General features: G+C 36.2%; 1 protein-coding gene across 2 annotated transcripts in view; it reads right to left on the bottom strand.

Moving 5' to 3' along the window:
* Window positions 1–201: 201 nt before the first annotated feature.
* Window positions 202–16,461, bottom strand: part of BEND6 (BEN domain containing 6) — a 62,814-nt gene continuing 46,554 nt past the window's right edge. For both annotated transcript variants that reach the window (XM_043591702.1, XM_043591703.1), the window contains 4 exons: window positions 10,137–10,357; window positions 7,906–8,098; window positions 6,916–7,052; window positions 202–836 (listed from right to left, as the gene is read on the bottom strand). In XM_043591702.1, coding sequence (XP_043447637.1) covers window positions 6,925–7,052; window positions 7,906–8,098; window positions 10,137–10,357 — 542 coding nt within the window. In that variant the 3' untranslated portion in view covers window positions 202–836; window positions 6,916–6,924. The remainder of the gene's footprint in view (window positions 837–6,915; window positions 7,053–7,905; window positions 8,099–10,136; window positions 10,358–16,461) is intronic.

The raw sequence follows: 16,461 nt of genomic DNA, 5'->3' as shown, positions 1-16,461 counted from the left end.
CGGCCGACTTCGGCTCAGGTCACGACCTCACACTCCGTGATTTCGAGCCCCGCGTCGGGCTCTGTGCTGACCCCTCAGAGCCTGGAGCCTGTTTCAGATTCTGTGTCTCCCTCTCTCTCTGACCCTCCCCCGTTCATGCTCTGTCTCTCTCTGTCTCAAAAATAAATAAACGTTAAAAAATTAAAAAAATAAAATAAAATAAAATAAAAAGGTCTTGTTGCTTTCACTTTTTTCGGATTCCTGTTTTATACATTTTTAGGTAACAGGGAAGAATAACCCTGTAACTTCATTGTGAAAACACCATTACTTGGTTAGATATGATCATCAAATTTTAGACCAACTTTGCTGTCCTCACATTCATGTACATTGATTATTTACTATTTACTTTTCCAAGCATGCGCTTTTGCTAAAGATCCAAACACTAAACTGGGAAGTCATTGGCTATAATAAATGTACAGTGACTGATTATTTAGGACAATGACAAATCGTAGGGGTTGAAGTTTTTGTTGCTGTGGTAAGAGCTCTATTGTGTTAAGTTAGCTGTGCAGAGAAGCGTTTGGGGACAGGAAAATGCATATTTCCAAGAAACCATATTGCATGCTTATTTGACTACTAGAAATTCTCTGGTTTGATGCATCACTGATATTTATGGTGGAATCTACATGCAGCTTCTTCAGCAAGCTTGTTGCTCCATCGAGAGCCAGCGATATTCCAGACATCTCCCAGCCTGTCACCATGTCTCTCTGTGCTCACTGCCAGGGAGGTTGCAGATTCTCCAACAAAATCCAATGTTAGATTCAAAACTGAAGATGTTTTATTTCAGATACCTACAATACCTAGAGAAAGCAAATTTCAAAAAAACAAATTTATGTTAGAGTTCTTACAGTGCTTTTAACAGTTGTATGAGTTATTGTGCCTACTATAAATTTTTGCCTAAAAATACAAATTGTTAATAGGAACTATTACTACTGAGGTGACGTAGAAATTATTTTATCATCTATTCAGAGAAATTCCAGCATAGACAACAGTTAAAATATTTTACATATATTTTTATCTCAAATGACTTAAAAAAATCTTTGTATTGGGTAAAATTTCAAATCCACAAAGTAAAATGAACCATCCCCACATACCCATCAATCATCCTAAAAAAATTATCACCAATTCTGTTTGTCATTCTTCAGTAACATTTATTGACTGCTTAAATAGCAGGCAATTCCCCAAATCTGGTTTACCTCTTTCAAAAGTCACAAAAACCAAATGAGCTAGGTTAGAGGCAGAATTACTATAAAGTTAATAAAGATTGCTTGCATGAGTGCCTTCCAATATGTTCACATGTTTATTTATTTTTGTTAAATTTGCAAAAGTTAGATATTTCGACTATAATCAGTTGAGACCACTGCCTTTCCCTTTCAACTGCCCCTTAGCCATATTTTCTCTCTGATTGTAACCATGGGGTGGCAGTGGGTATTTCTGGGATTTTACCACGGATTGACTGGGATATCCTTTTGTGCTTTGTCATGTCTCCGATTTGTAGTTATATTAATGGTGGCCATTCCAGTTTGTAGTATCCTTTAGCAAAAATATGACTATGGTCAATTCAAAGAATGTCTAAGAGGACTCACTCCATAGAAAGCTTGAAATGCCCTGAAATCTTATAGCTCAGGTATCATAGAAATTTAACAGAGGTTTCCCCAAATTTGACAACAATCCTAAAATTTATATTGCTACAAAAGAGTCAAGAATTTGAAAGAAAACTCTTAAAAATGTCAAAAAGAAAAAAAATACATATTTAATCTACTATACTAGAGGATAGCCAAATTATTTTTTTATTCTTTCTGTAGAAAAGGCGATTATAAACTTGTCAAATGAAGAGGCAATCAACATGTATGCAACTCAAAAAAAGTAGGATGAAAGTATTATAGAGCTGTTAGCAAAATATTATATAATTTCCCCTACATTATGTGATATTTGAGAAATTTGTTAACTTTTAAACAGTGTGTCATACTGGGGCGTCTGGCTGGGTTAGTCAGTAGAGCATGCAACTCTTGATCTCGAGGTCATAAGTTTGAGCCCCATTTTGGATGTGGAGCCTCTGTGGAATTTTAGCTGATTGTGTATTCATAATTTTGTATTTCTTAAAGGTAGTAGTATTATCCCTGTATAAATTGATATTTAGAGAGTTCAAGTGACTTTCCAAAGGCCACACATTTATTAAGAAGAGGAACAGTCTTCAAAACCAGACTTTCTGACCCTAAAACATATAATTTTATATGTAAACTTGGCTAGCCTATGATACCCAGTTGTTTGGCCAAACACCAGTCCAGATGTTGCCATAAAGGTATTTTTTAGATGGGATTAACATTTAAAGCAGTAGATTTTCAGTAAAGCAGATTATCCTCCATGATATGGGTGGGTTTCACCTAGTAAGTTGTAAGCCTTAAGAGAAAAGGCTGAAGTTTTTTGGGGAAGGAGGAATTCTGCCTTCACACTGCCTTTGAACTCAAGACTGCAACATCAACTCTTCCTGGGTCTCTAGCCTGCTAGCCTGTCTTGCAGATTTCAGACTCACCACACCTCACAATTGTGTGTGCCAATTCCTTCAAATGTCTCTTTATATACATCCTATTGGTTCTGTTTCTCTGGAGAACTATGACTAGTGCAATAAGAAATACAAAGGACTATAGTACTACATCAAAATAAAAAGCTTTTGCACAGGGAAGTAAACCATCAACAAAAACAAAAAGGCAACGTACTGAATGGGAGAAGATATTTGCAAATGACATATCTGATACAGGATTAATATCTAAAATATATAAAGAACTGATACAACTCAACATCAAAAACCAAACCAAACCAAAACAAAACCCAAACAATCCACTTAAAAAAATGGGCAGAGGGCCTGAATGGACAATTTTCCAAAGAAGATATACAGATGGTCAATAAGCACATGAAAAGATTCTCAACATCATTTAATCATCAGAGAAATGCAAATCAAAGCCACGGTGAGACATTCATTATCTTACACATGTCAGAATGACTAAAATCAAAAACACCAGAAAAACAAGCATTGGCAAGGATGTGGAGGAAAAGTAAGCCTCACACGCCATTGGTGGGAATGTAAATTGGTACGGCCACTGTGAAGAACAGTATGGAGTTTCCTCAAAAAATAAAAAACAGATACCATATGATCCAATAATCTTACTGCTGGGTACTTACCTAAAGAAAATGAAAATAGTAATTTGGAAAGATATATGCTCCTCTGTGTTTACTGAAGCATTATTTGCAATAGCCAAGATATGGAAGCAGCCTAAAAGCCCAATAGACTAATGGATAAGGAAGATATAGTGTGTGTGCGTGTGTGTGTGTGTGTGTGTGTGCGTACGCGCACGTGCGCACACACACACAGGAGTATTATGCAGCCATAAAAGGATGAAATCATGCCATTTGTGACAACATGGATGGACCCAGAGAATATTATGCTAAGAGAAATGAGTCAGGCTGAGAAACACAAATACCATATGATTTCTCTCATATGTGGAATCTTAAGATAAAAAGAATAAACAAAAGCAGAATTATACCGCAAATACAGAGAACAAACTGATGGTTGCCAGAGGGGAGACTGGGGGGAATGGGCAAAATGGGTGAAGCGGATTGGGAGATACAGGCTTCCAGTTATGGAATGAATAAATATGGAAATAAAAGGCACAGCATAAGGAATATAGTCAATGGTATTGTGATAGTGTCATATGGTTACAGAGGGTAGCTACCCTTAGGGTGAGCATAGCATAATATATAAACTTGTTGAATTGCTATGTTGTACACCTGTAATGTAACATTTTGTGTCTACACTCAAATTTAAAAAATGATTAAGAAAAGGTTCTTCAAAAAATACAAAGAACTATATGTTCGTGTTGCCTTTCTAATAGTTACTAATCAGATCATCTTGGCAATTCACTTAACTTCATTTTGGCTTTAGTTTCTTTATCTGCAAAGTAAAGAAATCATTTTAGACCAGGATTTCTTAATCTTGGCACAATTCACATTTTGGGTTAGGTAATACTTTGTCGTGAGGGGGACTGTCCTGTGCTTTGTAGGATGGTTAGCAGCATCTGTGGCTCTGTCCACTAGATGCCAGTAGTATCATCCAGTTGTGACAATGATGTATATCTCCAGACATTTTCAAGTATCTCCTAGCTGGGAGGCAGAGGACAAAAATCCGTCCCATCCTATTTGAGCACTGCTATATTGGATAATCTTTAAGTAATAATAAATGCATATGTAATGTTATTGTGGAGATTATACAGGCTGAGGTAGCTTTGGAAATTTCAGGAGAAGGCTGTTTGACCATTTAGTGGGATGTTATAGAGGCGATATGTTAATATTCTGTAATTCTTATTTGCCTCAGTTCCTATAAGAAAAAAAAAATGGAGGGAGGCCAGAAAGGTTGGCAACATAAAGCTCTTGGCAAAGCATAAGCTGCAGGCAACTTGAGGGCAGTCATAGGAGTGAGAGAGAATAGATAAAAAGGGAAGAACGGTGGAATTTAGGACCTATCCTCTCAGAAATAAATCTTATCTGGGAAACAGTTGTTTCAAATCCAAGCCACCAGTGGCAACCTTGCACTCAGTACTGGGTGGAGGGCATGGTCTACCACAGGGCCCGTGGGTGGGGGTTGCTGGGCTTTGTGGATGCACAGGAATTTGTGGAAGTCTACATGATTTTGCAGTGCATATTGCCTTGCTAATAGTAATGCAAAGAAAGTTATTTTTCCAAAGAATACTTTTGGGGGTGGGATGAGGAGGGAGTATGGTTTGCCTGAGTAAGTGCAGTCATCTTCAGGCTCCTTCCTGTTAAATGACCAAGAAGAGAAAAACATAGCAGCATTCCACTAGATGGTGCTATATCAGACTTATTCATGAAACATGGCTAAATTAAGTTTGATATGACCCTGTCTTTCCCAGCATGTTTTCTCAGGCCTTTTGAAATGATTTAGATTTAGCTATACTTCAAATGAAAGATACCTGCCAATTAAATTAATTACCTGCCAATTAATTTGGATTTAGCTATACTTCAAATGAAAGATACCTGCCAATTAAAAAATGTTTTTCCATTCTAGGGTTAATCTCCACCTCTGATTCAAAATATGCACATTTCCATTCCAAGCAAGTTGTCAACAAAGTAAGGCTCAGGCCCAGAAGGCACCAGAACATGCTGTGTTCTTAGCAAAAGATTTGTTCCTTTTTTCTATTTTAATCATTGCCATAGTCAGGTGATTAATAACAGTACTACTGGGATGCGAGTACAAGCAAAATTGATATAAAACCCTTTTAGCTTTAATTTCTTTAACACTTTGCTGACTGATAGTCAGAGTTGAGTTTTGTGCCTACCCTTGGCAGGCTGAGGCATTAAAAAGGCAGAAGTTGGGATATTGAAATACTATGCACAGCTCTAAAATATAACTGTGTGCTCCAAAAGGTAGCCCTATATAGCAGACCCTTGGAGTTCTGGTTACATGGCATTTAGCAAGGGAACTTAGCTACTTGGATAACTGGGTAGCCTCATGTCAAAACAAGCAGTTCTAAGGGCTCATTTAAGCAATTATTTCCCAACTGGAAAGTTGTGGGATTCACAGCCTACTGAAATTTTTCATCAGAAAAAGGATACAAATATCCTATCTTTTATAAATCTGTAAGTCAGTCTACCAGTATGGATGAGCCAAGGGAAGGAACCCCCTGCAGTCGTTATAAGTGGTTTTTTGTTTGTTTTGTTTTGTTTTTAAGGAAGAGAAACTATTGTTGACCCTCATCAGACTGAGGCTTCAGTTATATAGCAAAATAGTAAGGGGCCATTAAAGGCGGTAGGGTAGTAGTCAGGGTGGAGGATAGGTGGGGAGAATTACTGCATTACACATGGCCCAAATCCCATTTAAAACACGGACAGAAAATAAAGGCAAAATAAAATGGTGTCAAAGGTGGCTCGAGTTAGGCAGAGAACAAGTAAAGTCAAAGTCAAAGATAGAAGCCAAGAAAATGGAAGAAAAACCTGCCCTCATGTATTTCCCATACACCTCTGTTTATCAAAAAATATTAAAAACATAATACTGCATTTTTTCCCCACATATTTTCCATCAAAATAATGGAGAGGAAAGCTGAGCACAAGTGAACCAGCTGGGACACTGGGTTGCTAAAGCAAACACAAAATTCCACTTGAACAGTTTTGCCTAAGGGCAGGGCCTGATCATGAAGTGTATTTCCTTCAAAACTCACTAGCAATAATTCTTTCTCTTAGTATAGTAGAAACATCTTGGTAAAAATCCTTATCAAACAAATACAAACTATAACAACTGATTTAAAGATTTAAAGTCAGCGAGAAGCAGAAGGAAGGATGGCAGAGGGGACCCTTCAGGACTTCCAGCCAGAGTTGGTGCATGAACCACTGTTTGGAGTTGTAAGTTCAGTCCCATTGATGTACCTCAGAGATCTCCCTGGGGTCTGTGTCTCCCCTGTTCTAGAGAAACAATTCTTAAATTATCAAGTGTCCCTCCTCTGGCTCCTTTCTACCCCCACTCATAAGTAAACATACATTCTGTGAAAAAGAAAGAAAAGTTTCTCAGTAAAACACATTTGAAAACCACTCATACTCTATCCATTTTAGAGATTTCTGGTGCACTTGGGCATTTTAAAGAGTATAAAATATGCGGAGAAGCTCTGGGAAAGGAAAATCTGTATCTGAACTTAGCATTTCCCAAATTGAAATCCCCTTCCCCATCTTCACCTTCACCCCCACGAATACCTATTAGTGTTTCACAGGCCACTAGTATTCTCTAGAAGAGTGTTCACGGAATGCTACTCCAGGGATAAAAGTATTACATCTTTTGGCCCCATTGAGAGGATTGTGAAGATTGAGCAGACTTACCAAAAGGATCTACTTAATATCCTGAGAGTTCAGATTTTTGCTTAAATTTGGCTTCTTGGTACAGTTGTTTAGCTTTTGCCCTATCATTCTCCTAATTGAAACATCATCTGTGTTGGGAAATAACTGTTTTGTGACTCCTGTAAACAACAACAACAACAAATACACAAAAACACTTTTTGAGGCCTTTGCATCATAAGGTATGAACTGAGATAAAACATCAAACAATTCACATTATACTTTTGTCTCCACTTTGCAAAGGCAGCCCAAACACCCATGAGATATTTAAATAGATGAGTATATAGGCAGGGTTTTCAAAGCAAAGCAAGATATATGGAAGGTCTATGTCTTCCTATGGTACCACTCAACTTTAACCTTGCTACTTGCTCTTAAGTCTAGATCCCCTTGCTCCACAATGTTAGGAATTTATTTTTATCCATTCCCAGCAAACAGTTGAAACAACTAGATTCTGACTGATCCTTTTGTAGCTAAGAAATGGTATATTAAAATACAGAGAGCTCAGATTCAGTGATTTCCTAAATTTGTTTGATATTTGCAAAAAAAAATTATTTGGTAATCTAGATTATTATCTTTGAGGAGATTCATTAACTTAAAAACCATAAATAGGAAATTAGCCTCTATTTTTCTAGCATAAAAGATAAGGGATTTACAACCAAGATAAGAAACAGAAAATAAGATATAAACTGCTACTTGAAATTTTGTTTGAAAGGATTTTGAAAAGCATTTTTCTAAAGCTATGAATTTAAAAAGTTCAAACATGTCACTGAAATAAGATTTAGTTTTATTTTAATGACTGCTTTAATATAAATTTTTTCTGCAAAATATACTATATTTAATAAGAGGTTTAGGCTATCTTGAGATTTTCCTTTCATAGAAAAATAAACAACAAAAAGACCATGAAACAATGACTTAACTTGGAATGATAAAAGAATTTCAAATTAATGTGACAATGTACTACAATTATATTATCACCTATGATTTCTTGAACTTCATTCTGATTCATAGCTGGTTTTACAGCTTTGTCCCTCGAAGTAGAGGACTTTGCGCCCGTCAGGCTGTGTGTGGCCATGTATTCGTTCGTGTAAAGTACTTGCATTAAATCATTAATAAACTTCTGAGGCTTGCTCTTGTTACAACGGGCAATCTGCCATTTTTCAATCTTGAACTAAAAAATACAAAATAATGATTGAACCTGAACAAAGAAAAGGAAAGTATCTGCAGAAATATATTACTGATTGAGTTAAGACACACTAGAAAACACAATTAACGTTCTTTAAGGTGATGAATTTACTTTAAAAAAATTTTTTTTAAGGTTTATTCATTTTTCAGAGACAGAACATGAGCAGGGGAGGGGCAGAGAGAGAGGGAGACACAGAATCTGAAGCAGGCTCCAGGCTCTGAGCTGTCAGCACAGTGCCCGACAAGGGGCTCGAACTCACGGACTGTGAGATCATGACCCTAGCGGAAGTCAGACACTCAACCGATTGAGCCACACAGGCACCCTGGTGATGAATTTACTTTTAATATGTATTTTACATTTCAGGGGTTCAAGTTCAATGTTATCTTTGATATAACTCCCAATATTTATGTAGTGTTTGTCCCAGAGTACATACAAATTCTTGTATGTGATCTGGATTTGATGGTTTAAGAATGAGTCCCATCCCCAACACCTCCTACTAAATGTGGTAGGCAGAATAATGGCCCACTGAAGATAACCCCATCCCTGGAGTCTGTGAATATGTTACCTTATAAGGGAAAAACAACTTTGTAGGCGTGATTAAAGTTAACTACCTTGAGATGAGAAAATTATCCTGGATTATACAGATGGACCCAATTTTATCACAGAGCACTTAGATGCAGAAGAGGGAGGCAGAAGAGTGGATCAGAAAAAAGATGCAGGGGGCACCTGGGTGGCTCAGTTGGTTAAACGTCCAACTCTTGATTTCGGTTCAGGTCATGCGCTGACAGTGCGGAGCCTGCTTGGGATTCTCTCTTTCTCTCTCTCTCTGATGCTCCCCCCACCTCTCAAATATAAATAAATAAATATTAAGAAAAAAATGCAGAAGAAGGAGAACAGAGTGGAAGAGTGAGAGAGGCTTTGCCTGTCATGGTGGAATGGACCACAAACCAAGGAATATGGTTGCCTGTAGAAGTGGGAATGGACTCCAGTGTATAGTCAGCAAGAAAACGGGAACCCAGTTCAACAACCACAAGAAACTGAATTCTGTGATAACCTAGATGAGCAGGAAACAGATTCTTCCATAGAGCCTCCAGAAAGGAATGCACCTGCTGACTCCTTGATTTTTTACCACACTTCTGACCTATAGGACTCTGAGATAATGCGTTTGTATTATTACAAATCACAAAGTTTGTGGCCTTCTGTTATATAGCAAAAAGAAACTGATATACCAAGATTCAAATATTCTCAATGTTAGATTGGTAGTATTTAATTATTGCTCTGGAAGGCATATTTTCAAAGCTGATACCTCATTCTAATGAAACTCTGTCTTTTCAGCTTCTGTTACTTGATGAAGAGAAATTAGGGAAGTAGGAAAAGAACTATGTTTATTCAGCATGCAGAGGCTGAAATTTACCTTCTCCCAATGATGTAATTTTGTAATCCTTAATGCAAAGTTACCTATCACTGGTTTAAGAGTTTTCTGGTTGGCTCAGTCGGTTAAGCATCTGCCTTTGGCTCAAACCATGATCTCATGGTTTGTGAGTTCAAGCCCTGGATCCAGCTCTGTGCTGACAGCATTGGAGCCTGCTTGGGATTCTCTCTCTCTGCTCCTCCCCCACTTGCATTTCTCTCTCTCTCAAAGTAAATACATAAACTTAAAAAAAAGAGTTGTCCAGTTTAATAACCTCATCATTGACCACAATTTGACTTTAGTTTTCTAAATTGGATATTTGTGAAACAAATGTTGTTTTGATTTATTGTAAAAAAATTGTTTTATGTAATTGCAGTGTTATGGTCATGACCTAAAGTTACCTAAAGTTATCTGATAAAACAATGATTATTTTGTAGTCTTTTTTTTTTTTTAGATTTAATTTTTGAGTAATCTCTATACCCAACATGGTACTCAAACCAAGTCCATGGACCACGGACCGAGCCAGCCAGGAGCTCCATCATTTTGTAGTCTTCTTTTAATTTTTGTATTTACTATATCCCAGAAAAAGAAAGGGCGAGTATTCCAACTCACCTGTTTCTCATCAGTATGATGCTCTTCTTCAGCCTTCAAGGAAATTGGTGAACTGGAATTAGAATTAGAATTACTGCATGTTGAGGCAAATGAATCTGGTGAGGAGTTGTTTGTTGCTCTCCAGAGGGTAGACGCAGATGTAGACATAGTTCCTCCACCCTTAAGTAGGGCCTCTGCCATACCAACCAATTCTTCAAACTGGGTGACTGCCTGTGGTAACACTAAAATGGCAAGAAAGAGTAACAGTTTACAAATACTTTTAATAACAGGGGCATGTATTCTTATTTTTTATTGTGGTATACGTATATTATATTGCATGTATAGAAATAGGTGGGACAAATTGTTAACATTTTCTACTTTTAGAAACTAAGCATGGCAAGAAAAGTAATTGGGACATACTCACTTTTTATTATTTAATTTAACAATGGCTTAATAATGGTAAATCAATTTAAAAATATTTGGTTATTGGGGGTGCCTGGGTGAGTAAGTCAGTTAAGCGTCTGATTCTTGATTTTGGCCCAGGTCATGATCTCATGGTTTGTGGGTTCAAGCCCCATGTTGGGCTCTGTGTTGACAGTGTGGAGCCAGCTTAGGATTCTCTGTCTCTCCCTTCTCTCTCTCATAAATAAATAAATAAATAATCTTAAAAAAAATGCATTACTTCATAACTAAAATAACTAAATGAATTATAAAATAATGAAAATGAATTAACGAGTTGATTCTTTTTTTCTAATCGTTAATAGTATTATCTGGAAGTTTTAAATCTCATTTGGAGACATTACTGATTCTATTATCAATCACCTTCCCAGTATATCAGGCCAATTTAAGTGATCAGTAAAATAAACCATTTCTATTTAAATTTATTAAAATAACATTTCAATGATGCTTGTGTGTGGTTTTCCAAGGAGTCAAATTTCATCAAATTAATAAAAATCTATTGCCATAATTCAAAACTATGTTTTCACATATTAAAGATGAATTTTGGTAATCAGCTGAATGTTCTCTTTGTTCCTTTTTAAATGGAAACTTACACATTCAAAGGTGATCATGTCTCCATGTAAAATGGTCTTCTCTGTTGTTATATCTAGTTTGTTTCCTAAGGACAAATAACATTTTGTTGGAGTTGGAAGACACATTGAGCCCTATCTAATTTAGCTCCCACTCTATGTTTGAGGGTACTGGATGTTGGAGAAATAAAAAGACTCTAAAGCATTTTTGGACTTTTCTTAAGCACATTATTAAGCCATAATTTTAGACCACTATTTGATTTGAAAGCTGAAAACCAGCATATTGATAATATGTACAAATCAATACACCTGGTACCATATTAATAGAAAAATAGTAAAATCTACTAAAGAAAATCTTCTTTTATATTCTTTCAGTTGATATTTACTAAGCATCTCTCATGTGCCAGACACTAATTCAATAAGCATTATTTATTGAGCATTTAATAATAAACATTTATCTAGATTTTACTCTGTTCCAGGCACTATTCTGAGAACTTTACTGATGTTCATTCATTTAATCCTCATTGCTCTCTGAGATAGATATTATCATTACCCCTAGTTTACAGATGAGGACAATTAGGCAGTGAGACAAGTTAAAAATCCCATCCAGTGTCAACCCAGTTAGTGAAAAGAAGACCAAGATTCAAATTCAGACTTAGGCAATTCCATGCCATAAACAACTATGTTATGTAGATTGTCAACATTTGCTAAACACCATATTAAATGCTAAGACTGAGACTGGGAGCAAAACCAAATGTGATCCTGGCCTTTTGGAACTGAGGTGGAGGAAAGAGGGGGAGGAGCACTATTTACCCAACCATGGTGTAGAGTAAGAATTTGGCCTGCTTAAAGAGAGATCTGGCCTCCACCTAACCACCTAGTTCCTGAAAGGTAGCCTGTAAACCCTTGGAATTTCCTGAGTGACAGGAGGCATGTCTTTGTTTTTCAGGGTGAGCCTCTCAGCCCACACCTGATAGTTTATGCTAAGATATATCTCAGCATGTGGACAATCCCACCCAATAGTCTTAGTGTGGAAGCAGACCACAGCCAGAAAGCTAGAATGATTTAGAGACTGAGTTCAACATACGCAACCAACCAATCAATCAATTAATCATGCCTACACAATGAACCTTCAATAAAAACTCTGAACATTGGAGTTCCAGTGAGCTTCCTAGATGGACAATACTTCATGCATATTGTAACATAGAAATGCTAGGAGGGCAATGCATCCTGAAGACAACAGAAGCTCACATTTGGAAGCCACCCTGACTCTGCCCTATGTGTGTCTTCCAACTTTGGCTGGTTCTAATTTGTATTCTTTTCCTGTAATTTTCAGTGGGTTGTGAGTTTCTCTAGAAAATTAATGGAGCTGAGGGTGGTTTTGGAAAATGTCTGAGCTTATAGTTGGCATCCGAAGAGTTAGGCAAATGTAGCAGTCTAGAGGGCAGTGCCCTTAACTTTGCAGTTGGGTTAACTTGAGGTACATACAAATAAATGAAAAATTACAATTGTTAAGTGTCACAAGAGAGGGGCATAATATGTTTAACTCAGCCTGGGGAGGGGAGGCATATGGAGGGCTTCTCTGGGGACATCAAGATTGACCTGAGAGCCAAAGGCTGAGCAGGGATTAAATAGCTGGAGGAAATGAGGAGGTCATCAGAAGCAAAGGAAATGCAAGTTCTATACTTGAGGAACTGTAAGAAGGCAGCTAGAATGTAAAGAGAAAAAGGGAATTTTCTATAAAGTGAGGTTTGAAGAATATTTACTGATTTTTTCCTAATAATGAAAGTTGGACATGTTCATTGGAATGTATCCTTCTTGTCATTTCTGTGTATCTTCACCCATATTCATGTATTTTCTTTTACATAACTAGGACTGTACTATATACATAGCATTGTTTCATGGTTCTTTTTTCCAATTAAAACTGTAAGTTTAATATTTGCCTATTTCACTAAATCTTCTTGGAAAATACGATCTTTTGAGGTATAATTTACATAGACTCAAAGGCAAGATCCTACACAAAGTGTGAGCAGAAATTAAGTAGGTAAAAGGGGATAAGTTTGACAAAGTGATATACCCAGTTAATGGACACCCAACAAGATACAGAACATCTCCATCCATCCAGAAAGTTGTCTCTTGTCCCTTCCGAGTCAATCTCTAAACTTGCCTTAGAGGCAACCACTGATTTGACTTTTTGGTCAGAGATAAGTTTTACCTGTTCTAGAATTACACATAAATGGTTTCAAATGGTATATTCTTAGTTTTTTTGGTCTGACTTTATTTTTTTTTTTGCTCTGCATAATGTTTTGAGATTCATTCATGTTGTTGTATGTATCAGTTATTCATTCCTTTTCATTGCTAATATTTTAATATGTGGATACTTCATAATTAAAGTTTTCATTCACCTGTTGATGGGTTATTTTCCACTTGAAAACATGATTTTAATGGTTCCCTAATATTCTGAGGTATTGATGTTTTATAATGTATTTAAATGCTCCCTTTTTTCAAATTTAGGTTGCTTCCAATTTTTCTTTATTTCAAACAAAACTTTTATGCCTTGCCTAGCACATACATCTTCATATGTATCTCTGATCACAACAATGCTACAAATTCCTGAAAGCATAATAATAGGGTCAAAGGTATAAATATTGTCCAACCTCAACTAATACTTGCTCTCGAGAAAGATTCTTCCAAGTTACACACCCACTTACAATGTAAGAAGTCAGCATTTCACTCCAGCATCAACAACAGGTGTTAACCACTAACAATAATCTTCACTATTTAGATAGGTTGAAATGTTAATAAAATTTAAATTGCAATTATTTTATTATTGTGAAGTTAAATATATACTTATTTATTGATTATATGACCTTCTATGAATTATCTGTTAGACCATGGAATATTAGTACTTAAAAAACTTTTTTCTAATGTTTATTTAATTTTTGAGAGAGAGACAGAGACAGAGCATAAGTGCAGGAGGGGCAGATAGAGAGGGAGACACAGAATCTGAAGTAGGCTCTAGGCTCTGAGCTGTCAGCACAGAGCTCAACTTGAGGATTGAACTGATGAACCACAAGACATGATCTGAGCCAAAGTCAGCTGCTTAACCGACTGAGCCACCCAGGTGCCCAGTACTTTTTTTAAATGTAATCTCTATGCCCAATGTGGGGCTCAAACTTATGACCCTGAGTTCAAATGTTTCATGTTCTACCACCTGAGCCAGACAGTACTTTTTCTATTTTTGATAATTCAGTTTTTGTGAAGTGCTTATAATTGTGCCTAATGTGTTATAAGCACAGTGTGTTAGCTATTGTTATTTACTCCCTTATATGTTAAGCATTTTAACCTTTTATTTGTCATAAGTTGCAAGCATTTTTCTTAGAGTGTTTATCTTTTAATTTCATGATATTTTGAAAGCATACACACATTTTTAGTTTTTATTATAAAGTAGCAGTCTTCTTCAGTGTATTATTTATTTTATGCTTAGAAAGTCATTCACCTTTCAGATCAGTAAAATAGTCATATATTTTGTATGGTTTGAATATTTTTTTACAAATGAGCTTTTTCCACCTGGATATAATTTTTAAAGTTCTAATGGATAGTTCTGAACATAAACAAAAATTGTAAACTCCCATATATCCATCCTTCAGTTTCATCTCATAGCCAGTCTTGTTCTCTTTAAACCCCCATCCACTTTCTCTCCATCCACAAGAATACTTCCAACAAATCATAGGCAGCATCTCATTTATCTGTAAATATTTCCATATGTATCTCTAAAGGCAAGAAAACATAAACATATATGTTTAAAATATAAAAATATTACATAAATATAAAATAGAAACACAACACCATTGTGACAATCAACAGTTCTTTAATAACGTTAAAAAAAACTAATAAATGTCCAAATTTCTCTGATTTTCTCATTACTGTTGTTTTTTTCTTTATTTGAATCAGGATCCAAATAAAGTCCACATGTTATGATTAGTTACTGTCCTTTTATAAACTATAGATTTTTTTCCCTCTCTGTCCTAGTTTTTTCTTTGGAATTTATTAACTGAAGAAATTGGGCTGTAAGTTTTACAGGGTTTCCTGCAGTGGGATTTTGCTGATTGTATCTACAAGTCATGTTTAACTTATTATTCTGTTCCCTGTATTTGCTCTAAATTGGTAATTACATATAAAGTCTTGATAAGATTTAGGTAGTGTTTTAAATTCTATCAGGTAGTGATAGAATGCATGGTTAATGTTTCTTGGGGTATTAGCTGTCACTGATGATCACCATTTATATTTCATTACATCATAAGGGGTTGAAAAATGGTGATATTCTAATTCTTCTTCAATTATTGGCTAGAATTCTTGTACAAAGGGAAACTTCCTCCCATCAACTGTTTGGTTATGCTTCGGTTCATTTCATATAATAAATAATGACAGGGCAAATACTTGACTTTTTATCTATATTTGCCAGTTTCCAGATGATCATTAAGTTTTTTCTTTTTTGAATACCATTATGAACTCATGCATTTAAATATACATGATAACCTGTTGCGGGTATCATTATTATTGAAACTCAAATTGTCCCATCTTTGGCCAGTGGGAACCTCTTCTGGTTGGCATGTCTACATAGTCTTTGCTAACTGCCTTGCTTGCTGGTATGACAAGATTTTCATCTATATTTCCTGTTCTAGGCCCCAACAAGGCTCATTTTGTACATTTCCTGTGCAAGTTCTGGAATCAGCCATTTCTCCAAGGAACCCCCCTAGCTCCTTTTAGAAGGAAATGTTATTATAAGACCATATCTAGGTGCTAGAAGGGCTCTTTGCTCTTGAGTTCATGTGTCTAGGCCTATTCAATGAACAAACAGTATTAGAAAATATGTATTATTAATTTTTAAAGATAAATTTCATCATGTGTTTAAACCAGTACTTCCCACTCAAAATTCAGAAGATGGCATTTTTATTTAAACTGTATAGCTATGATTTTAGTGTGCCATATGGTGTGAAATGACCACCTAATTTGAAGCTGCCCAACCTTCCCCCCAACACGCACTGGAATATCAAGTTCCCCAGGGCCATTTGTTGAATAATTTATCCTTTTTCTGATTAACTTGCAGGACTTGCTACATAAATTGCCAAGCCCATTGCAAAAATGAAAATGCAGCACTCCTTGTTCAAACCTTTTTTAAAATTTTAATATGGTGACAGCAGAGCTTTTAACCAGTATTTGGGACCTCTCTAAGAGTAGGGTTGTCAGGGACTGTACAGGTCAGGCATCCATGACGCTGGCCCTGATGATTTGTGATAGTGAACCCTGGAATAGCA

Source organism: Prionailurus bengalensis, chromosome B2 (genome assembly GCF_016509475.1).
Source record: "Prionailurus bengalensis isolate Pbe53 chromosome B2, Fcat_Pben_1.1_paternal_pri, whole genome shotgun sequence".
Classification (NCBI taxonomy): domain Eukaryota; kingdom Metazoa; phylum Chordata; class Mammalia; order Carnivora; family Felidae; genus Prionailurus; species Prionailurus bengalensis.
Note: the sequence above shows the minus strand (reverse complement) of the source record. Positions and strands in the feature narration are given on the sequence as shown.